A 24,388-nucleotide genomic window follows, 5' to 3' on the forward strand; every position below is an offset into this window, starting at 1 on the left:
GCGGTGCTGGGGCTCTGCTCCGTGGCTCTAAGGGGAGTGAGCCCTCCCATCAAGTGGCCTTGACATTTCCCTCCCAGCGCTCAGGTCCCCTGAAGCCCTCTATCTGATCTGACCCCTGTGACTGCACTGCACAGACCTTCCTGGCTTCGAGACAGTCTACCCTTTGTCTACACTCAGCTGCCTGATGGTTCTGCCTGGTGTGTCAAATTCAACCTGAATCTCCCCCTCCTGACCCCTACTACCCCCCCACCCCCCGTCCAGGGTTGGCAACCATGAACCCCAGGCCTCCTCCCACACACTTTTTTTTCTCCACCCCGCAGAGCTCTAAGTTTCTCCTTCCAGACCGAACCAAGCAGCAACCACTTATGTCTGTCGCCCCAGGCCGTGCACAGAACTTGCTGGCAATTAGCATAAATAAAGGGTAGCTGTGTTGTCAAAACAATCGCGAAGCCTTCTTATAAAAAGAAGACCAGCTTCTTAGGTTCTTTTTAAATCCCTGTATTAGGTGCTTCCTAGTGCTTCTTGGATGCAGAGGTGCCTCAAAGAGCACATTAAAATCCTAACGAGGGGCGCCTGGCTGGCTCAGTCAGTAGAGCACATGACTCTTGACCTCGGGGTTCTGAATTCAAGTTCTACGTTGGGTGCAGAGATTACTTAACATCTTGAGAAAAATTAAAAATAAAATAAAATTGGGGCGCCTGGGTGGCTCAGTCGGTTAAGCGGCCGACTAAGGCTCAGGTCATGATCTCACAGTCCGTGAGTTCGAGCCCCGCGTCGGGCTCTGTGCTGACAGCTCAGAGCCTGGAGCCTGTTTCAGATTCTGTGTCTCCCTCTCTCTCTGCCCCTTCCCTGCTCATGTTCTGTCTCTCTCTGTCTCAAAAATAAATAAAAAATTAACAAATAATAATAATCAAATCAAATCAAATCGTAACTAAACAGGACTCCGACAGGTACTGGTATGCCCATGTTCACAGCAGTATTATATTCACAACAGCCAAAACACGGGAGCAGGCCAAGTGGCCATCAATGGACGGACGGATAAACACAACTGGGGTGTCAAGGCCACGGAATATACTTCGGCCTGAAAAAGGAAGGAGATTCTGACACAGGCTACAACGTGGACGGACCTTTAGGACATCATGGTGAATGAAAGAAGTTAGACACCAAAGGACAAAGACTGTTATGATCCCACTTATGACAGGAGGTCCCTGGAGTCGTCAAATTCAGAGGGACAGACAGCAGGATGGTGGGAGCCAGGGGCTGGGGGAGTTCATGTTTAATGGGGACAGAGTCTCAGTTTTGCAAGATGAAAAGGGTTCTGGAAATGGAGGGCGGTAATGGCTGCACAGTTAATGCCACGGAACTGGACACTTAGAAAAGATTAAAGTGGGGGGTTTTAGGTTACGTATACTGTATCGCAGTTAAAAAAAAAAAAAAAAAAAAAAAAAAAGCCGATCAGAATTTTACAGGGTTTGACGAATTCAGACCAGACAACGTGAACACCTCGGATGCGGCGCCATGAACGCTGGGGAGGTGTGTCTGGAGGCTGCTCACCTGGTAAGTGTGCAAGATCTCCAAGAACGATCTATAGATCTCCGGGTGGTCTAGAAAACGGGTCTTAATCTTGTTCACGTAGCTGATGGCGTTGTTGAACTCCACAGAATCTGACTCCAAGGGCACCTGGGCTTTGTCCTCCTTGTACAGCATCTGCTGCTTGAAGTTCTCCGTGCAGTCGCTGTGGTGTTGCGAATTCTCCTGCGAACAGCACGACCTGAGTTACCGGCGGTCCTGACGCCGGGAACAGGGGTGAGGAACGCCGGGCAGAGCCACTGCCTGCGCAAAGAGCAAGCACGAAACCCAGCGCGGAGCCAAGGTTTTTAACGAGATGCACGGAAACGTTCCTTTGGGGGGAGCGAAGGAGGGGGGGGGCCCGCGGCACGGAACGTGCAGGTAACTCCTCCCTCACCACTCTGTGCATCTGCCTGGTGCCCGGTGAGTCTCCTGAACTCGCCTCCGTCTCACCAAAGAACACAGAAGTTTGATGGACAACCGGACACCTTGAAAAGCGAGCATTCGGGAGAAAGGCACGAGAAGTGGACAGTGTAATCCCCTTCGGAGTGGAGTTTGGGGCTGTTTGTAGAATCTCCCCACGCTTTCAAGCCAGCCCACTGCAGCGAGACTGTCCTGAGGTGTGAAAGCACCTGCTGTCAGCGGTGCCGGCAAAGTTGGGGCCCCGCCGCCCACGCCATCCAGGACTGTGGGACTTCGGGTGCTAAGCCCGGGGCGCGTCACCCGGGAGAGGAGACGGGCCCCGGCCAGTCGTCATGCCTGCCCTCCGTCTGTGTGCTTTCCTGTCCGTACAAAGATGAAAAAGAAAACACACACACACCTCTCTCTCCAGGGCGCCCAGAATCCTAACCTGCGGCAGGGCAGGACCACCCCCATGAAGAAGGGGATGCTGAGGTTTCTAAACTGAAATTTTATGCGCGGTTCTGAAGACACCCCACAAACCCTGACTGGGCTTTCAGGGGCGACCCCCTGGCATCCTGCAGGTCCCCCGCGCACAGCTGGTTCTCCAGCAGGTCGGGATCCCTCCAGCTCCGCTTCAGGTATCTGTGAGGACACGTTCTCGGCGAGTCTTCCGGAATCGCCCCACGCCAAACTCGAATGGCCTTGTCTCCCAGCATTCCAAGCCCCTTTCTTGCTCGGTTTTTCTCCACAGCACGTGTCACCTTCCTACACATAACATATTGTACTCATTTCGTTGTCTGTTCACCCCCGACCAGACAGCAAACGCCCCGAGGGCAGAGATGCCACTTTGTTCGCTGCCGTATCCCAAGCGCCTGGAACGGTGCCTGGAACAGAGCCAGCCTTATCCACTGCTGGGAATCATCAGATGACCAGAAGGAGCAGACGGAGCCGGGTGTTCCCATCCCCCTCGGCGGGCGGTGATATCAGCACGTGGCACCAAGCACTGACCCGGAGACTCTGCAGGATGGGGAGTGCTGGGCACACAGCTGTCATCATGATGGGCACATCCGTCGGGCACACTCGCTGTCCTCTTGGACGGCTGTGCTACACCGCTCAGGCCGCCGTAACAAAACACCACAAGACTGGGCCGCTGACACAACAGAAATTTATTTCCTCACGGTTCTGGAGGCTGGAGCCCAAGATCAAGGTGTCGGCAGGGTTGGTATCTCTGGAGGCATCTTGGGCTTGCAGGCGGCCGTCTTCTCACTGTGTTCTCACATCACTGACCATCTCTGTGGGTCCCTCCGTGTGTCCAAATTTCCTTTTCTTATAAGGACACCCTAAGGGCCTCATTTTACCTTAATTACCTCTGTAAAGATCTCCAAGTACCGTCACATTCTGACATACTGAGGGTTAGGCCCTCAATGTATGAATTGTGGGGGGTGGGGGCGGGGTTGGGGAGAGGACACAACTCAGCCCAAAACATGGGTGCAGAAGCAACTCTAGAAAAGTCTGAGCCGAGACAAGCACACACGCCAAAGACCCGCAGCAGCCACAATTCTAAATACTGGCTCTCCCTAGCGGTGGGGACGCTCTTGCTGATTACTTCTACCGCCTTCCTTCCAGGTGTGCTGGCCTGGCAGCGGAAGGAGCCAGAAGGAGTCAGCAGGAGTCAGCAGGAGCCAGGGAGGGTTAGGGGGATGGAGCAGCCTTGGGGCAGAGGTTTGCTGCAAAGGTGGCCGTGCTCATCAGAGCTGCCCACCTAGGGGGCGTACCCCTTCTACAGTGGAGTGAGGCACTGTGTCAAGGTGAACTCTCCTCACGGCCACGGCTTGGCAAAGAGGGCCGGACAGTCCTGGTGCAGCTGCCGTGGCCAATGGTCTGGCGGTTCTTCGGGAAGTTAAACATAGTTACCACGTGACCCTGCAACCCCACTCCTAGGTATCTACCAAAGAGTCGAAAACAGGCGTGCAGACGGCCCGAGTGTCTATTAACGGAGGGATGGATAAACAATGTGGTGGGGCGCCTGGGTGGCGCAGTCGGTTAAGCGTCCGACTTCAGCCAGGTCACGATCTCGCGGTCCGTGAGTTCGAGCCCCGCGTCAGGCTCTGGGCTGATGGCTCGGAGCCTGGAGCCTGCTTCCGATTCTGTGTCTCCCTCTCTCTCTGCCCCTCCCCCGTTCATGCTCTGTCTCTCTCTGTCCCAAAAATAAATAAAAAACGTTGGAAAAAAAAATTAAAAAAAACAAAAAAAAAAAAACAAAAAAAAAAACAATGTGGTCCAACCATACGATGGAGTATTATTCAACTATAAAAAGGAAAGAAGAGGGGTGCCTGGGCGGCTCAGTCGGTTGAGCGTCCGACTCCTGGTTTCGGTTCAAATCATAATCCCAGGGGTCATGGGATCGAGCCCCATGTCGGGCTACACACTGAGCGTTGGAGCCTGCTTAAGAGTCTCTCTCTCTCTCTCTCTCTCTCTCTCTCTCTCTCTCTGCCCCTCTCCCTGCTCGTGTGCTCCAAAATAAAATTAAAAACAAAATATTAAGAAAAAAAAAACCAAAGGGAAGGAAGCTCTGACACATGCTACAAGGAGGATAAACCTCGAAACCATCATGCTACGTGAAGGAAGCCAGACACGAAAAGTTATACATGATTTCACTGAAATAAAATGTCCAGAACAAGCAAATCTACAGAGACAAAGTGGATTAGTGGTTGCCAGAAGCTGGTGGGAGAGGAGAATTGGGAGGTATGGTTTCTTTCTGGGGTGATAAAAATGTTCTGGAATTAGTGTCAGTGGCTGTGTCAACATATGCAAACCCACGGAGTTGTATACTTTACTTACAAAACGGGAATTCACATTATGTGAATATTATCACAATTTCAAAACTTTGGTGAGTTGGTTTTTTTTTTAATGTTTATTTGTTTTTCAGAGAGAGAGAGAGAGAGAGAGAGAGAGAGAGAGAGAGGGCACAAGTGGGGGAAGAGGTAGACAGAGGGAGTCACAAAATCTAAAGCAGGCTCCAGGCTCCAAGCTGTCAGCACGGAACCTGACATGGGGCTCAAAACCATGAACCATGAGATCACGACCTGAGCTGAAATCAAGCGTCAGACGCTTAACCAACTGAGCCATCCAGGGGCTCTTAAAATCTTTCTTTTTAAGTTTTATTTATTTATTTATTTATTTGAGAGAGAGAGAGAGTGAGCGAGCATGCAAGGGGAGGGCAGAGAGAGAGGGAGAATCTCAAGCAGGCTCAAAGCCCAGTGCAGAGCTCGATGTGGGGCTCAATCTCACTGTGAGATCATAACCTTAGCCAAAATTAAGAGCTGGATGCTTAACCGAGCCACCCAGGCACCTCTAAAAAAATTTTTTTAATGTTTATTTATTTATTTTTGAGAGAGAGAGAGAGAGAGAGAGAGAGAGAGCGAGAGCGCGCACAAGCAGGGGAGGGGCAGAGAGAGAGGGAGACACAGAATCTGAAGCAGACTCCAGGCTCTGAGCTGTCAGCACAGAGCCGGACACGGGGCTGGAACCCATGAACTGTGAGATCATGACCCGAGCCAAAGTTGGACGCTTAACTGACTGAGCCACCCAGGTGCCCCTGCTAAAACCTTTTTAATGTCATCTCTGAGAAATGTAAAAACCACTATCCATACAAATACAAGCTGGCTTTGGCCCACGGGCCAACCCCTGCTCTAAACCTTCCAGAACAATCCAAGTTTTTCTCTTGTCTGCTTACCCTGAGTGACCTAACAGGCACAGTTAGGTATACTCCTAGGCACAGATGGCCAGCCCCACATAGCCAGCCCTTGGAGTGGTGGCCGCACACAGCCCCACCCGGATAGGTAGGAGACAGCTCATCAGACAGCATACCGCAAACACAGGGCGGCACCCTGCCACCCAGACTGCTCCCAGGCTTTGCTCACCTCAGCAAGTGCCTGCCACCTTCACCCAGAGGCTGAGGCCGCCTGGAGCCTCCGTGGACTTCCCGCTTTCACAGACTCCCCACCCACTCTGTCTGGATCACACGGACCCCTCCATGGCCTCCCAGATCCTCTCTTGCCCCCTCAGTCCATTTCTGGCACCGCAGCCAGAGCGGCCTTTCTGGAACTCTCCACTGGCTCCCCATGCTCCTGGCTCTCTCCTCCACCTTCTCCCCTTTACTTCCCAACCCCACAGGCTCCCTGGCTGTTTCTCAAGCACGCCCACTCATTCCCACCCCAGGCTCTTAAACCCCACCCAGGACACCTCCACCCCAAGACACAGGCGGGGTTCTTGATCGCTCATGCAGCATCTGCCCATGGCTCCTCAAACCCTGCCCCTGCCTTCACACGCAGCCCTAAACCCCCTCGGGTATTAATCTGTCCACCCGTATCCTCTGAGTCCCCCACGTGGACCTGCAAAGTACCCCTGACAGCAGGGACTCTGAATAAACCCCAGCACCAGGCGCAGAGGAGGTGGTCTATACCTGCCCCCTGAGTGACTAAGACACCAATGTGAGAGGCAGAGGCGACCCGCCAGGAACTCACTGAACTTCCAAATGACCCTCCTCCAGGGAAAACGCGGCAGGCCTGCCTCTAAACGGAAAGGGACCACTTAGAGTACGAGCGACCCCTAAAGGTTCACTACCGTTAACCTGTGCTCCCGCTGACCATAAAAGGGCTGGTTCCCGGGAGGCGGGGTTGGTCTGAAGCGAACCTGGGAGCTGGGAGATTCATCACTTTCCCACCCACAGGCTGCGTCTTGCTCCTCCCACAGCGCCTGGCACCGTCCCGGAACAGGGGACATTGTTGTGAACCAGACAGACGAGGGGCCCATCTGACCTGTGCTCAGGTCTGCCGGGCCAGGCAAACCAAGGCACAGCGCATTTTTAACTTCACATCCTAGCGTTGCTATTTTAAAACACCCGAGATGGGGTGGGGTGATGTGAGGATGGGGGGGGGGGGGCAGTCGAGGGCTGAGGAGTGACGTTACAACGGAGGCCTGGATGACTGGCTCAGGGGGCGGCAGGCCCCCTGTGCTGCCCTGGCCCTCCTCTGGCCGCACCGCCCCCCCCCCCCCCCATCATGGCACGTGTCTGTTTGTCCTCCTCTCACACTAGTGTTCTCAAGGACGACGATTCTGTCCCACAGGGGCACGTAGCAACATGGGGAGACGCTTCTGGGTTGTCACACGGTGGGGGGTGGCGGCCGGGGACGCCGCTCAACACCCTACAGTGCCCGGGACAGCCTGTTCCAGAAAGAACGATCTGGTCCCAAGGGCAACAGGGCCAAGGCTGAGAAACCTGCACAAAGGGCAAAGGGCCCCCCCGCAGTGTGGGCCTCCCTTAATTCTCTTTGTCAGCATCTGAGAGCTACTCCTTCCTTGCCTGTAGTTGATGGGACTTGTAAGATGAAAAATGAAAAAAAAAAAAAAAAAAAAGCTGTACTTCAAAACGAGCTAGGAAAACCAACAAAAAAAATTTCTTGGGCTACTATGCCCTCTCAAAGGACTCCAGGAAGCCAAGAGGCCACCTCGTTTATGCCTGGCCCAAAGGAGCACCGGAAAGCAGGGCTGGAAAAACAGACAGGTCAATCAATGTGGACTGAAATGGCGTGGGCGGCCGTAGAAGGGGGCTCCAGACATGCTGGTTTCGGGGCTCTGGGCTTCAGCGAGATTATAAAGCCGGGTTAAGTAACTGTTAAGTCACAGGGAAGAAAGGGCTGGGCTGGCCTCGCTCTCTCCATAACAGCTCTCCATGGAGTGAGCACAACAGCAAGGGCCTTATGGCTGTTTTCCGGGAAGGACAGCCTCCAAATGTAACCACCGTGCAGGTTCACACGGAGATCCAGCCCCGCAAGCAGAGTTCCTCCAACGGTCGGGGATGGAGAGAGGCAATTTCCACACCTGGAGCGCAATTTAGGTCTTCGACCTCGGCTCTTTCTTCGTGAGTGATGGCAATGACACCCTGTGTTTATATGGCGCTTCGGACTCGTCAAAGTGCTCCCGTGCACACCGCTGCAGATGAGCTTGGTCTCCTCGCCAGCTGTGACAGTTCCGAAGATTAATCCCACTCAGGCTTGCGCTGTCTGAACCAACGAGCCTTACATCTGGATCGTGGGGCCCCACTCGTAAATGCGAAATGGAAGGGCTCTGGAGTTCAGCGGCCACACGCTCCCAAGTTCCTTTTTAAAACCTCGCTCTCAGAGAGGGCTGTCACTGTCACACTGCGTCTGGCTGTTCTCTTTCCAAATCTGATTCTTTCATCACAGGCGAAACCAAGAAACCAACCAAATGCTTCCTGCGGTCGATGCTTTACGCTCCCCGCTAAAAACCCAAACCCCTGGGGCAGAGCGAGAAGAGGCTGGAAGAGCGGGTTCACACACACCAGTGGTTCCTGATGGGGGCGATTTTGCTCCCAGGAGGCATCTGGCGACGTCTGGTGACACTTTTGGCTGTTGCCACTGGGTGAGGGCCTAGTGGGTGGAGTGCCGGGATGCTTCCAAACATCCCCAATGCACCAGGTGTCCCCCCCCCCCCCCACCAAGAGCACAGCATTATGGCAACAGGGCCAAGGTGGAGAAAAAGACAATGGTCACTTTATGAAAGTAAAGCTCACGTAGGCTTTCATTTTCTCAGGGGGTCTGGTGAGCTCAGGCAAGAACGGACTGCAGGGACAGAGGAGGAACAAAAGCCACAAGCCTTGTCTGAGCCAGCGGCCCTGTTGGTAATTAAATGCGGCACGGCGACACTGACATGGCTATTCACACCCGCATCGCAACTGCTTTATTTTGTGGGCGGCACCTAGGATGCCCAGAGACCACGTGCCTAAGTCCAAGTGTGACCTGCCTAGCCCGCTCACAGGGAAAGCCTCAGGACAAGAGCTTGGTGACTGTGGATGGTTATTCTGACAGGACATAAAACTGTTAAGAGAATGCGCTCCCCCCCCCCCCCACCTCCAACACAAACACATACATCCACTCTTGATTTAAATCCTCCAAATGGATCCATCGATTTGGGGGTAAAGAGGCAGGCAGTGGAGGTATTTTGATCTATTCTGCCCTGTGCTAGAAGCGAGCAGCAGTCTGGAAAAAGACCGGCTCTTCGCTGACTCTCCCACAACGTAAGACACAAGACGCACCACCGGGCCTGGGGACTGAGTACCAGAATGGGCCACGTTAAGGCCAGATCCCTCAAACGCCTGCAGTGGCATACCTGGCTCGACAGAGGCGACTGTATGTTTAACTTGCCATTCTTGGGAATGTCTATTCGGTACCCGAGGGGAAGGAAGGCGTTGAATCCAACAATGAGGTCAGGGTGTTCGTGGAATAGCTGCGACACGCGTCGGATGACTCCGGGAGTATCGATGCTGGAACAGAAAAGAATGAGAAGTGGGCACAAGTGTCTCGGGGAGCACGCCAAAAGCGAAATCTACTCCCAACTGCCTTCACGGCGCCACCTAACGAGCTTCTCGAAGGACAACAAGGCACCCTGCAGTGTGACCGGTTGTGATTCAGCCAACGTGTAACATGTAATCTGCTTCCACGGCAGCCAGGCTCTGGCTTGCTGTGCCCTCCTAGTGAGAACCACAGGGCATTTGCATGGCACGGCTCTCCAGAACACTCCAAGCACATGCATCCGGTTCTGAAGATGTCAGGGGAGCCGAGTGGAAGTCCGGGACTCCAGGAAGAGGGAGGAGGCCAAAGCCCTCTAAACAATCCGATAAACTATGACACCGGTGTTGATCCCAGCAAGTGATGGCAAGGCATAAATACCAAAGGCAATGCAAGTGTCAGTTGCACAACGATGCCAGGGGTCTCCGTCATGGCTGCACTGGGGCTTCCTCGAGACCCTTGCATGGCTCTCTTGGAAGGAAACCAGGCCAGCCCTATCACATTTCCTCAAGAGGGGGAAGCAGCATGGTGGGGATGTGACCAGCGGGGACGTAAGAGTCAGAGTGTGGAAAGTGTAGTCCTGACTACCCCTAAATTTAGTCTGGGCAAGCCCCTGGCCCCCTGTAAGTCCAAGTGAGCCCCCTGTCAAATGAGGGCGTGGTCTCGAGGTCCCCGATCTATCTTCAACTCCCCTGTGTGCCCACAAACTCAGTTAATGTGTTTTAAACCCTTTCTATGTGCCAGGCCCTTTACAAAGCATTTTTATGCACACTACTTTCCAACAGGCCAGGGACTAGGGTACCTTGATGACAAGATTTAATGGGAGGCGGGGAGAGGGCTCCAAAACACTCAATGATCAAGATAACAGCCTTTTAATGTAGTGCTTAAAAAAATTAAAATTAATTTTAAAAAATTCTTGACGAACAAAATTCACTGAAAAATCATTTTCAGTAAAAACAGGACCGCACTGTGCACTTGTGGACTTCTCTCCCGCTGTCTCCTAACCCCATCCCTGCTCTCCTTCCAGGAATCCCCATAACAGCTCCACAGGGGAGGTACTCTCCACTCCCGTTTTTGGTTTTTTTTTTTTTTTTTTTTTTTAAGAAAGAAGGAGGCTCTGAGAGGTTCCACGACCTGCGCAAGGTCACCCGACTGGGGCGGAGAGGCAAACCGGGATGGGGGTTCCCACCCTGCTCAGCCGGATCGCGGCCCAGGGCCGCCCCCCCTGGGGTGGGGAGGGGTCCCGCGGGTACCTCTGGCTTTTGAACTCCTTCATGATCTCCAGGAAGCCGTTGTAGGTTGCGGGGTCGCTGCCGAAGCGAATCTTCACCTGGTCCAGGTAGGTGAGGGCGTCCTCCACCTGCGAGGAGGGAGAGGGTCCCAGTGGGCGGGGGTCGGCGGAGGAGGGGACGGAGGACGAGGGTCTCTGGCGGGGAGGGGGGCGGGCCGAGCCTCAGAGCAGCCGAGGTAAGGGGTCAGGGGACTGGGGTCGGGGACTGTGCGGAGTGGAGGCCGAGGCGGGGCCGGGCGGGGCCCGGGCGAGGGGCATCGGCCCGCGGGGGCCGGACGACAGGGTTCGCGAGGGAAGGCCGGGACAGCACTCACGTGCACGGGCAGCTTCTCGTGGCCCGCGGAGCCCGAGCGACCCCAGCGGGCGCCGCTCAGTCCCCGGCCCGCGGGGCCGCCGCCGCCGCTGCCGCCGCCGCCAGCGTGCGCCATGTTGGAAGTCGGAGCCGCGGCCCGCCCCGCCCCCGCCCGAGGGCCGGCCGCGCATGCGCAGGCTCCTCCCGGAGGGGCGGGGCTTGATGAGGTCGCGAGGGGCGTAGCTCCTTGAGGGACTTGCTCCGGGATCTTGCTAAAATTGAAACGCTAACCAATTCCTTATATAGCAGGAGAGAGCAAACCGAGACGTGCCGCTTGTTTTTGTCCGGCTCCGCAAGCAAACCTCAGAATGGCTTTTACATTTTTTCAAGTTGGAAACATATCAAAAGAGAAGACTATTTCGTGACACGTGAAATTTCTTCAGTTCAAATTTCAGTGTTTGTAAATTAAAATTTTACTGGAACGCGAGCACACCCGCTCGTGTACCTATCGTCTGTGGCTACTTTTGCACTACGACAGCAGGGTGAGCAGCTGTGACAGATCCTAAGATGTGCAGGCCCTGATATATTTACTGAAAACTATTAGTGGACCCCTGCTTTATAGGGTTGATGCGACAATGGGGCATGGGCACACAGCACCACAGGGGGCCTTGGGAAGTGCATTTTTGCTAATTGGCTATTGATTTAGTTCCACTTCGCTCTTCACTTCTCTAGTCCTGATTCCATCATTTGCCCAGTGACCAGTTCAGGAGTCTCTTTTTTTTTTTTTTTTTAATGTTTATTTTTTAAGAGAGAGAGAGAGAGAGAGAGAGAGAGAGAGCAGGGGAAGGGTAGAGACAGGGAGAGACACAGAATCCAAAGCAGGCTGGAGGCTCTGAGCTGTCAGCACAGAGCCTGACTCAGGGCTAGAGCTCACGAACCCCGTGAGATCATGACCTGAGAGGAAGTCGGACGTTTGACAGACTGAGCCACCCAGGTGCCCCCAGTTCAGGAGCCTCTTAACCAGTTTTCCTAGCCCTGGTGCTCTCAGACCTGGTATCATTCCACAGCTGCTTTCAAACCTCCAAGTTCATCCTATTTCTTGTGAGATGGAATCTAAGCACCTATGTGCAGTATTGAAGGCCATAAGAACCTGGCCCTTACAAACCTTTTCTTGCAGAATTTTCTACTCACCCTCTCCGTGTGCAGAACCTCTTGTCAAGGTCAGCCCAACCTGGCTGCTTCCTGGCCCCATGCATCAGCACATGTCATTTCCCTGGTCGGAAGCCCAGTTCTGTCTCTTCAGAAAGCACCTATGCACCCTTCAAAACACGACCTGACCCCTCCTCTGTCTTCCCCCTGTCCCCTGTACATCACCTTTTTGTGCTTCACCTCTAACACAAATCCCTGACATGGAGCCGCATCTATGAACGTTTATCAAATGAATGAACATTCAATCAATGACCACATGGCATCTCTTTTTTTTTTTTTTTTTTTTAATTTTTTTTTCAACATTTTTTATTTATTTTTGGGACAGAGAGAGACAGAGCATGAACGGGGGAGGGGCAGAGAGAGAGGGAGACACAGAATCGGAAACAGGCTCCAGGCTCCGAGCCATCAGCCCAGAGCCTGACGCGGGGCTCGAACTCACAGACCGCGAGATCGTGACCTGGCTGAAGTCGGACGCTTAACCGACTGCGCCACCCAGGCGCCCAGCATGGCATCTCTTTTTTATGTGCGAGGAGGTGCAGGAAAGCCAAGAGTACCTTGGCAGTGAGCACATCATTTGCCAGGCTCCGTGTCAGGATTAGAATGGTGAACAAAACAGGCGAGGCTTTTGCCTTCACAGAAGGTTCCATCTTTCAGGAAAGATGGGAATCAAATAATCACACACACACACAAAAGTAGTTTGAACTGTCTCAGGTACTTCAAAAGAGAAGGTACAAGTGTAACAGTTACTATGTTCTAGTTACCGCGGCTGTGTAACAAACCACCCCAAGATTTAGAGGATTGAAATGACCACGTTTATTTGCTTTGCAACCTGCAATTCGGGCAGCTTGGCAGGGAAGGCTCTTCGCTGGCCCCTCCGTGTCAGCTGGGCAGTTGGAAAGCTGAGGCTGGAATCTCCGGAGGGTTTACTCACCCACATGTCTGTCAGTTGCCGCTGGCTGTAGGTGGAGACAGCTGTTGCCAGAAGCACCTACCTGCAGCCCCTACACACACCCTGAGCATCATGGCAGCTGGGTTCTGAGAACCCTTGTCCCAAGAGGAGCGAGCAAGCCGGGTGGAAGCCATATCACCTTTTCTGACCCGGCCTCAGAAGTCACACAGAATCACTTCCATTGTAGCCATTACAAAGTCCCTCCCAAATTCAAAAGGAAGGCAGACGGACTCCAGAACCTGGGCAGTGGACAGATTCTGGAATAGGATAGGGGACGGGAAATATTGCCGTGACCATTTTTGGAAAATACTACCTGCCACCCTGGGGGATTTAACCCAGTCTAGCCGGGGATGAGGAAGACTTCCCGGAGGAGGTGACACTCCAGCTGAGTGCTAACGGGTGTGTGGGCATTCACCATGAAAGTCAGAAGGAACAGCTGTGTAAGGGCCCCTCGATGGGAAGGAACGTGGTGCACTTGAACTTAGAGAGACAGAGACACCGGTGTTGTGGGAGTGCAGAGGAGTCAGGGGGTGGCAGTGGGGGCAGGGAGGGGCAGGATAAGCAGGGCAAGGCCAGCAGAGGCAGAGCACTCGTCCTCATGGGATGAGTTACAAATTTTGGTCTTGGCATCTAGCGCCGGTATAAATCGCGCACGGGTTTTATGCAAGCTGCTGCTTGAACAGCTTTGAATTTGGAAGCGAGTGCCCGGGGCCGCTCTGCAGGGAAGTGATGGGAGGGAAGCCAGGCAGGGTGCAGGGAGGCTGTTTCATCATTTAGGCAAAGGAGGTTGGTGGCTTAGACCAGGGAGGGGAGCTGTGGAGGTGGAGAGAGGGGGTGGAAGGAAGCAATATTCAGAAGGTGAGGCAGAGAGACTGTGTGTGGTGCCTGGTAGATGTGGGGGGGAGGGGAGGAGGAGGAAACAAGCCTCCAGGATTCGTGGCTCCCAGCCCAGAAAGGGAGTCAGCTCAGTTTCAGCGCATTCCTGCATGAACATCGGCTAAGAGGGCCTGAACCCTTTGAGGCCGCCAGATGTCTGGACAGTCATTTTCACATCAACGCCTCCTGGCAACCTATTAGTCACCGTCCTAGAGTACCAACTGCACGTGTGGGCTTTTGACACCCCACGGGGTCCTCACTCTATGCCTCCTCGCCTCCGAGGAGGGTGGGTCTGTTCACATTTCAAGGATCACTCTTAGTTTTCCATTCTTTTTACAGATCTCCCTGAGGAAGCCCTCACTCATTTGGAGAACAGGAGATGGCAAGCCAGTTTTCACCTCGGGTGTTTGTGCGGGCCTGCGCGTTTGTACGCATACAGTCAGCTGACGTCTTTCATCCACAGACATCTTTCATTCTTATTTTTATAAAGCGTAAAAAATGCTAAGTTCTGGGGTGCCTGAGTGGCAGTCTGTTAAGCCTCCAACTTCGGCTCAGGTCATGATCTCACAGTCCGTGGGTTCCAGCCCGGCATCGGGCTTTACGCTGACAGTTCAGACCCTGGAGCCTGCTTCCGATTCTGTGTCTCCCTCTCTCTCTGCTCCTCCCCCACTCTGTCTCTCTCTCTCTCAAAAGAAATAAACGTTAAAAAAAAAAAATGCTAACTTCTTTTCTTTGTTGTTCTCATCTGCACAGATTGAATGAAAGCTCTTAACGTTGACAATTGCACTAGACCAACACTAATTTCCTTACCATTTCACAAACTTAATAGCATTATGGTAAGATTCATAGGTAGGTCTTTCTTTGGACAGTCTTTTGACGAGGTTAAAAAGACATGATCAAAAGCTAACTATTTTGAACTAATCTAAGCCTTTCCAGATGGCAAACTTCACGACCAAAATCTCTAAAGTCCAGAATCACACGTTGTGGCAGAATTCTAGAACGGGCCTGGAGAGTCTCACCTCTGGTATGTGTACCCCCTCGAATCCCCCATCCTGGAGTGTGGGCAGGACCTGTGAGTATGACGGATGTCACTTCTGCAAGTAGGTCACGCCACATGGCAAAGGTGAAGGGATTTTGCAGGGGTGTTTAAGGTCCCCTTGAGTTGATTTTGAGTTCATCAGAAGGGAGAAGATTCTGGGTGGGCCTGCCCTAATCAGGGGCAACCTTTAAAGGACAATCTGGAGGTCAGCGCCTTGAGACAGTGGAAAGATGCTATCCTGCCAGCCTTGAAAGAGGAACCGGGTATGTCGTGAATGCCTATGGACAGAGGCAGCCTCTAGGAGCTGAGGTCCACAGTCCTACAGCGAGGAGCTTAATTCTGCCAACAACCTGAGAGCTGTGAGCCGCTCCATGAGATACCAGCCTGGCTAACACTCGTGAGTGAACAAAGAAAGAACCCAACCACAATGAGCCTGGCCTCATAACCCACAGAAACGATGAGGTCATACGTGGCTGTTATTCGCAGCTGCTGTTTGTGGTACTTGGTTAGGCAGCCACATATAACTTTTACAACGTGGTCTTGCCAAAAATGCTTACCTTGTGATTCCGATGTGTTACGAAAACAAAATTCAGCTGATTAAACTTAAAGATCAAATTGACTTTATTCAACAATTTAAGAATTGGGCGGTATCCTGTCTAGCAAATAGAAAGGAGCTCCAAGGAGCTGTAAACAAATGGAAGGATTTTATAGACAGAAGGGGGCAAAAACAACAACAACAACAACAACAACAACCAGATAATCTTATCTTTCTTTGGGGGATGGAGGGAGTCTATCAAGTGGATTACCTCACTAGTGCTGACCAGGAAATTCCAGACCTACTGGTTAAGATTACAGTCCTGGGAGGGGCTTACAGTGCTATTAAATTAGGTATTAAGTCTTGGTTTGCTGATGTGAGGTTTAGCACAAGTGACTCTATTATAGGTCTCTTGTTTCTTTTTTATTTTTTTAAGTTTATTTTTTAATTTATTTTTTATTTTTATTTTTTTACATTTATTTATTTTTGAGAGACAGAGAGAGAGAGAGAGAGAGAGACAGAGCACAGTGAGGGAGGGGCAGAGACAGAAGGAGACAGAGAATCCGAAGCAGGCTCCAGGCTCTGAGCTGTCGGCACAGAGCCCATGGTGGGGCTCGAATTCACAAACCTCGAGACCATGACCTGAGCCGAAGTCAGACGCTTAACTGACTGAGCCACCCAGGCGCCCAACTGTTTATTTATTTTGAGAGAGAGAGTGCAGGGGAGGGGCAGAGAGAGAATCCCAAGCAGGGTCTTCACTGTCAGCATGGAGCCCGATGTGGGGCTTGAACCCACGAACCATGAGATCATGACCTGAGCTGAAATCAAGAGTCAGATGATGGGGGCACCTGGACGGCTCAGTCCGCTAAGCACCTGACTCCAGCTCAGGTCACGATCTCGCATTCTGTGGGTTCGAGCCCCCCATCGGGCTCTGTGCTCACAGCTCAGAGTCTGGAGCCTGCTTCGGATTCTGTGTCTCCCTCTCTCTCTGCTCCTCTCCCACTCATGCTCTGTCTCTGTCTCTGTCTCTCTCAAAAATAAACAAACATTAAAAAAAAAAAAAGAGAGTCAGACACTTAATCAACTGAGCCACCCAGGCACCCTTGTTTCTTATTATCATGTATGTCAACGTAGGTTTATCAAGTGTAACTAAGTTACTTAATAGTAGGGGAGGCTGTGCACGTGTTGGGGCAGGGGGTTCATGGGAAATCTCTGTACCTTCCACTCAATTTTCCTGTGAACCTAAAACTGCTTTTTTTTTTTTTTTTTTAAACTTTTTAAAATTTAAGTAGGGGCGCGTAGGTGGTTCAGTCAGTTGAGTGTACGACCCTTGATTTCAGCTCAGGTCATGATCTCATAGTTCATAGGATCAAGCCCTGTGTTTGGCTCTGTGCTTACAGTGTGGAGCCTGCTTGGAATTCTCTCTCTCTCCCTGTCTCTCTGCTCCTCCCCTACTGGCATGCATATGCACACATGCTCTCTCTCAAAAATAAATAAAAATGAAAAAGAAGTAAAAAAAAATTATGTAATCTCTATACCTGACATGGGGCTTGAACTCACAACCCTGAGATCGAGAGTTGCTTCTTCTTCCGACTGAGCCAGCCAGGTGCCCCCTAAAACTGCTTTAAAAAGTCTGTTTTTTAAAAAAAAAAAAAAAGGTTACCCTGAATCGAATCAAGCCCTTAAGACCAGGATCAGCACACTTCTGCAAAGGGCCAGATGGCAAACATTTTTGGCTTTTGGAACCATACATTCTGCGTCACTAATGAAAGCTGCCGCTGGCGATATGTAAATGAACGGGTATGGCCATGTTCCAATAAAATTTTATTTACAAAAATACGTGGCAGGCCTGCAGGCTGATTTACTGACTCCTGCTCTAGAATGTAAGATATCGGAGAGACAAAGCAACCACATGTAACACGTGAACAAATCTTGATTGGGTCCTAGGTTGAAAGAAACTGCCATATAAGATGTTTTAAGGCTAATTAGGAAAATTAGGATGCCTACGGAAAGATATTTAAGTAACAATTTTTGGGGCACCTGGGTGGCTCATTGGGTTAAGCATCTGACTCTTGCTTTCGGCTCAGGTCATAATCTCACAGTTTTGTGAGTTTGAGCCCTGCATTGGGCTCTGCTTGGGATTCTCCCTCTCTCTCTCTCTCTGCCCCTGCCCCTAATCTGCTTGCGCTGTCTCTGTCTCTCTCAAAAAAAAAAAAAAAAAAAGCAAACAAAACACAATTGTCAGTTTTCATAAGTGTGTGGTTATGTACAGGAATGACTTTATTCCTGAAAGATGTCTCCTGATGTATTTAGGGGGTGAGGTATCTTGACATCACCAGAGCGGAAATGAGGGTGAGACAAGTTCACTCAAGTGCAGGGTCAGATCCCATCTTTTTTTTTTTTTTTTAAAGATTAAAAAAAAAAATTTTAAAGTAATCTCTACACCCAATGTGAGGCTCGAACTCACAACCCCAAGATCAAGAGTCCCAGGCTCCACCAACTGAGCCAGCCAGGTGCCCCAACCCCATTTTTAATTTAAAATGTTGATATTTTGTTCATCATGCATTTTTTATCCAAGGTGATTTTATAAATACAGTAATAAAATATTCTTCGATGGCTGAGTTTTTTGGTGTGCCCTGAAACCTTGTGCCTTACTGTCCTCACCCCATTCCTGGCCCTTGCTTTGAAGTGGTTTAGCAGAAGACTGACAGCGCTAGGAGAGTTGTTCAATCGTGATGGTGAACCAATGTGTGTTCATTGTCCTCGTATTACAACTTGGCTATAGGCTGGAACATTTTCACGCTAAGCGAATGAATAAAAAGTCCGTAGACTTTTAAAATAAAGTCAAAATTAAAAATGGGGGCGCCTGGGTGGCTCTGTTGGTTAAGCGGTTGGCTCTTGGTAGCCGCTCAGGTCACGTTCTTGTGGTTGTGAGATTGAGCCCTGGGTCAGGCTCCACATGTGGAGCCTGCTTGGGATTCTCTCTCCCCAACCCCCACTCTGTCCCTACCCAGCTCATGCTCTCTCTCTGTCTCAAAAATAAATTTTAAAAGACCATGAACGTATAGATACAGAAAACAGATTTGTGGTTACCAGAGGCAGGGGATAGGGATGGTGGGGAAAATGGGCAAAGGTGGTCAAAGCTTATAAACTTCCAGGTGTAAGATAAATAAGTTCTGGAGATGTAATGTCCAGTGTGGTGACTATAATTAATATTGTACGGTATGTTTGAAAGTTGCTAAGAGAATAGATCTCAAAAGTCCTCAGCACGTGGGGCACCTGGCTGGCTCAGTTGGTAGACATTGCGACTCTTGATATCAGGGTTGTGAGTTCGAGTCCCACGTTGGGTATAGAGAGAACTTAAATAAATACATCTTTAAAAATTTTTTTTAATGTTTATTTTTGAAAAAGAGAGACAGAACGTGAGTGGGGGAGGGGCAGAGAGCGAGGGAGACAGAATCTGAAGCAGGCACCAGGCTCTGAGCTGTCAGCACAGAGCTTGACATGGGGCTCAAACTCATGAACCATGAGATCCTGACCTGAGCCAAAGTCGGACGCTCAACCAACTGAGCCACCCAGGCACCCCTAAATCTTTTAAAAATAATAAAATCTTTTTAAAAAGGTTCTCATCACAAGAAAAAAAACGTGTCACTATGTGTAGGGCTGGATGTTAACTAAATTTATTTTGCAACACGCAAATATCGAATCATTATGTCATACACCGGAAACTGATAGAGCGTTATGTTAATTACATCTCAATTTTAAAAAGTCCTTGGAATTTAATATAAATTAATTCCTGCTGCTACTAGAGGGGCTATACATTCCAATCATCTTGGGACAGTCCAATTTTTTTTTTTTTCAACTGTCCGGGAGTAATTGTGTATTAAAAAAAATATTTTTACGTTTATTTATTTATTTTGAGAGAGAGAAAGGCAGGGAGGGGCAGAGAGACAGGGAGAGAGAGAGAGAGAGAGAGAGAGAGAATCCCAAGCAGTCTCCACACTGTCGGCACAGAGCCTGACTCGGGCTCGAATCCATGAGCCGTGAGATCATGACCTGAGCCGAAAGCAAGAGTCAGACGCTTAACCGACTGAGCCACCCAGGCACCTCAAGGGGTAATTGTTCAAGGCGCGACCCTTCTCTCTCAAAAGTATCCCAGTTTGATGCAATGTTACATGTTACTGCTTAGCGTAAGACAGCAAAGTGGGGCTTTCAACCTGGCTCCGCCCTGGCGGGGGCATCTCTCACAAATCACACCTCCTTAAAGCACAGGGCTTGCCAAACATTCATAGCAACCAGACCTTTTCAAATGAAAGTTCACTGCAAAAACTCCCAATAGTACCACAATTCAGAGTAGCATTTTATTGGTAAAATTTCTCTTCTATGTTCAAATTAGTATTTACGTAAAAACAACGGATTCTCACTGAGGCCGTCGAGATGGGCGCACGCATTTAAAACCGTACGTTGTAGCTGAAATCTTCACTCTGTCACGACGTCCACTTTATTTCTGAGTTGGGTAAAACCCCTGATCCACAGAGTAGTGGCAACGCGTCGCTGTCTTTTCTTTTTTTTTTTTTTTTTTTTTTTTTTTTTATTTATTTTGGGACAGAGAGAGACAGAGCATGAACGGGGGAGGGGCAGAGAGAGAGGGAGACACAGAATCGGAAACAGGCTCCAAGCTCCGAGCCATCAGCCCAGAGCCTGACGCGGGGCTCGAACTCACGGACCGCGAGATCGTGACCTGGCTGAAGTCGGACGCTTAACCGACTGCGCCACCCAGGCGCCCCTCGTCGCTGTCTTTTCAAGGCCTCCCCTCAAAATCTTAGTTAAAGGAAGACGGCAGGAGAATCCTAAGTTAGTTATCTCCGCTACCTTAAAAGCTGCTTCCTAACCCAGCTGAACAGGCATCTTTAAATTACGGTTTAAAATATGTTTTAAAAATGGGATTTGATACTCATATCTGCGCAAATGCCAAAGCCCTTTTGGGAACCCTAGTTTGGGAAACTACTGAATAAGACAGTCAGTAGGGTCACATCTAGCTTAAAAGCCTCTGTTTCTAAGGTTGCTTGTTCTGAAACTGTCTGGAATCCGACAGAGGGGAGAGGCTATGACAGGTTTGTTATTTTCATGCCGGCTTGACTCACGAAGCCAGCTCCTGAACTAGAGACACACGGGCTAAATGTGCCTGTAGCTGTAAATTTGAGCCAATCATTACCTTTTTTTTTTTTTTTTTTTTTTGTCTAATTTACATCCAAATTAGTTAGCGTTTGGTGCAACAATGATTTCAGGAGAACATTCCTTAGTGCCCCTTCCCCATTAGCCCATCCCCCCCCAACCCCTCCAGTAACCTTCAGTTTGTTCTCCATATTTACGAGTCTCTTATGCTTCGTCCCCCTCCCTGTTTTTATATATTTTTACTTCCCTAATGTTCATCTGTTTTATATCTTAAAGTCCTCATATGAGTGAAGTCATATGATTTTTTTCTCTGACTAATTTCACTCAGCATAATACCCTCCAGTTCCAACCACGTAGTTGCAAATGGCAAGATTTCATTCTTTTTGATTGCCGAGTAATACTCCATTGTATGTATATACCACATCTTCTTTTTCCATTCATCCATCGATGGACATGTGGGCTCTTTCCATACTTTGGCTATTGTCGATAGTGCTGCTATAAACATGGGGGTGCATGTGTCCCTTGAAGCAGCACACCTGCATCCCATGGATAAATGCCTAGTAGTGCAATTGCTGGGTCGTAGGGTAGTTCTATTTTTAGTTTTTTGAGGAACCTCCATACTGTTTTCCAGAGTGGCCGCACCAGCTTGCATTCCCATCAGTCGCTAACTTTTAAGAATGGGGAAAATGTGACATGAAAGTCTGGGTTTCTGACTTTGTTTACAACAACAGGAAGCTGGCACCAATGAGCAGCTTTCCCCACGGCCATTCTGGGGTAGAGTCAGGGTGCCCAAGCCCACCCCAGGCAGAGCACATGTCCTCCACACGTCCCCACGGTCTCCATCACTCTCTGCTGCTCACCCGGGTGCCTGGCCATCATCTAGATTATCCACTGGCCCCCGTGGGCATTTGAGTGTGTCCCCTGTGGTACAGATGGTCACGCTTCTGAGACTAAAATTGGAGCGAGGTGGCTCAACAGGGCTGGGACGGGAAAGCTCCTGGTTCTCTTCTCTCAGAGCCCCTACACCCCAGGCTTGAGAGTTTGAGCAAATCACAGCTACCTGCCAAGGCTCGGTTTCCTTGTCTGTGAAATGGATGCAGAAACTCCTACCCTCCCTGAAGTGTGGGCTGTGATAAGGATCAGACGATAGCACCCGATGCTTTATAAATTAACGATAAAGCTCTGTGGTCCACCTCTGTGGTTTGGTGAATCTTACATCCAGCCATCCTCCCTTTGCCCTGTACCACCCCCCAGTTTCCCTCCCGGGCACAGTCCCTCCCATTCTCAGGCAACATGCTTGGGCCGTATTGACTCCATCCCCAGCCCCGGTGGACACTGGGTCAGGCTGGCCAATCACAGCACTGCATTCACCCAGAGACAGGTGCATGAGCCCACTGGGGCCAATCGAATCGGGGCCAGCACTTCGGTTCAGACTGCTGGCAAAGGGAAAGTCTCTTTTCTACTGAACTTGGCCGTCATGTTGCTAACCTGGGGGTGGCGGGTTCCTGGGGGAACCCAGCCAACAAGCAGGAGAGCAGAGTGGAAAGATGGTGAGAAACAGGGTCTGAGTCATATAATCTGGGGCTTTGGGTCCGGATAGACATCAACACGTACATTCTCTTTGCTTCAACTGGACTGAAGGGGGGCTAAGTCACTGGCGTCTCATGCCCCCATGGGGGAGGGGGTTCTACACGAGCAGGCAGACTTGTGAGCGTTTGTTCAATTTGCATGCATTTCCCTGGGCACTTGCTGATCTCGAGTCCTGGGGGACTCCTGCGACAGCCGCCGCTTCGTCTCTCTGCCTGGATTTGACCTTCCACACTGCCTTCTTGAAGTTCTTGAGAGGGTCCTGCTGCGAGGCTCTTGACGAAGGGTCCTGGAAACGCTCCCGGATGAGATAGCCGTGTCTCGTGGGGGCGATGAAGCCATTGGAAGTTGGGATGATTCTGTTCACCACAGCGTGGACAAACTGGACAGCCAGCAGGGTGCCTTTTCGGGTGGGGGTGGGGGGGGACAGCAGGGCACACATGAGACCATGGGGGCCACAGAGATCCAATCTCACACATGTGAGAGTTGGCTGCGCGGGTCACATCCTTGCTATGCCTCTTACTAGCTTAGGCACGATGACGTCTAAACTCTCGGAGTCCCCCCTGCCTCATGGGCGATGTGGGAATGAGAGCCGAACCTGCCTGCTGAGGAGAATTCTAAGGTTCCAAGATGTTAAGTGTGTCAGGTGTATCGGTCTCAGCCCAGAGCGAGCTCGGTAAAGGTTATTATTGGAGGAGGAGGAGAAAGAGAGGTTGTGCACCTGCCCGGGCTGGGCTTTGAAGGCTGCAATCTGCAGACTGCAGCGCCGGAACCATCCGTAACTTTTTTAACCTGCAGATCTTTGCCACAAGCATTAAGCTACGCTACATCGGATTGCAGTGTATTTGGTTACAATGTATTCCAGTCGACCTGATATCCATTCACCCACCCATGCGCTTTGTGACCTTGGGCAAATCTCTTAACCCCCCTGAACTTCAGCTTCATCACTTGTTACGTGGGGGGGGGGGGGGGGGGTAGCTAACGGCACGGATGCCCTGCCCAGGGTCAGAAGGGTTCCTTTCTCTATAGGAGATCACGTAGGAGGGCGACAAAGGCAGACGAGCGTCACTGTGTGACCTTGGGCAGTCACCTCACCTCTCAGAGCCTCAATTTTTGCTCTGTAGGATGAGGTGGCTGCCAAGGGAATTCAATGGCCCGGGTACAGGACCCCGTACACAAGAAGCGTTAACTCTCATTAATATGCCTTTAGGGTAATACTGACCAGACCGAGAGCTGGGAGGTTTGCAAAGTGGCTGGTCTTAAGCAAGCTGGCCCCTATCGTTTAGGGGGCCTGGGGCAAGAGAATGAATCAGGGCCCACATCCTATAAGGTCCAATGCGTAAATGTTGGAAATCTAGACAATAAACTATTCAGTGAACTATGCTCTGTCCTCCTACATTGATGGACGTGTCTTCGGAACCACCTGGAAGGTCATGTTGTGTTGAGAATTCTCAGGGTCCTCAGTTCCATACTGGAAAGTCATGGTGTGCGAGAGTCCCCCGCTCTTCGTGGCTTGGCCCCTCCTCTTCCCTCACTAAGCTTTATCTTACAGTCCTCGGGGCCTCACACATATGCACGTGAACTGCCTACCCAGCTCATGCACCCAGACTCCAGGCTCATCACCCATGGCCGGCCCCCAAGTCCCGGGGTGCTCATACTAGGGGCACAGTCCACCCTCAGAAGGATGGACCCGGAGAAGAGGGCTGCCCAGGCCCTAAAGAGGGCACCTCCCAGGTGGGGAGAATGTTTCAGGTATCCAGAGCACGGGTCTAAAAAGAGGAGGTGTAGCTCTGGGGGGGGCCTGTCCCCGTGACCCACAGACACCTCTGTAAGCAGAGGGACCCAGCTAGGGGAGACCAGAGCAGAGCCCTGTAGTGTCCAGAGCCCAGAACAAGGCATTCCTTGCCAGATCTAAGCTCGGTCTTGCCCTCAAAGCAAAATGACTCACCATCCAGCACACTCCAGACGATTATGGAGCGATCCTTCAAGCCCGCATACACGTACTTGTCATCCTTGGAGAAGCAGACACACTGGACTCCTCTACAGTAAGAATTCTGTTGAAAAAGACAAGGTGATCTTGGAGCGCCTGGGTGG

General features: G+C 51.0%; 2 protein-coding genes across 9 annotated transcripts in view; both read right to left on the reverse strand.

Moving 5' to 3' along the window:
- The window catches only part of SIN3B (SIN3 transcription regulator family member B), a 38,034-nt gene extending 26,931 nt beyond the window's left edge, over positions 1-11,103 (reverse strand). For 3 of the 5 annotated variants that reach the window (XR_009261052.1, XR_009261053.1, XM_058727553.1), the window contains exons 1-4: positions 10,947-11,103; positions 10,595-10,701; positions 9,163-9,316; positions 1,555-1,755 (exon numbers count right to left, since the gene is read on the reverse strand). Coding sequence is in view for 3 of the 5 variants with exons in the window: in XM_058727553.1 (XP_058583536.1) it covers positions 1,555-1,755; positions 9,163-9,316; positions 10,595-10,701; positions 10,947-11,060 (576 nt within the window). In the remaining 2 variants the exon portion in view is untranslated. The remainder of the gene's footprint in view (positions 1-1,554; positions 1,756-9,162; positions 9,317-10,594; positions 10,702-10,946) is intronic. The other 2 variants (XM_058727551.1, XM_058727552.1) reach the window with 2 other exon arrangements.
- Positions 11,104-15,594: 4,491 nt separating this feature from the next.
- The window catches only part of NWD1 (NACHT and WD repeat domain containing 1), a 74,611-nt gene continuing 65,817 nt past the window's right edge, over positions 15,595-24,388 (reverse strand). For 3 of the 4 annotated variants that reach the window (XM_058727554.1, XM_058727555.1, XM_058727557.1), the window contains 2 exons: positions 24,243-24,348; positions 22,256-22,696 (listed from right to left, as the gene is read on the reverse strand). In XM_058727554.1, coding sequence (XP_058583537.1) covers positions 22,395-22,696; positions 24,243-24,348 — 408 coding nt within the window. In that variant the 3' untranslated portion in view covers positions 22,256-22,394. Of the gene's footprint in view, positions 15,682-22,255; positions 22,697-24,242; positions 24,349-24,388 lie in introns of those variants that run through there. The other variant, XM_058727556.1, reaches the window with a different exon arrangement.

Source organism: Neofelis nebulosa, chromosome 4 (assembly GCF_028018385.1).
Source record: "Neofelis nebulosa isolate mNeoNeb1 chromosome 4, mNeoNeb1.pri, whole genome shotgun sequence".
In the NCBI taxonomy this organism is placed as follows: Eukaryota; Metazoa; Chordata; class Mammalia; order Carnivora; family Felidae; genus Neofelis; species Neofelis nebulosa.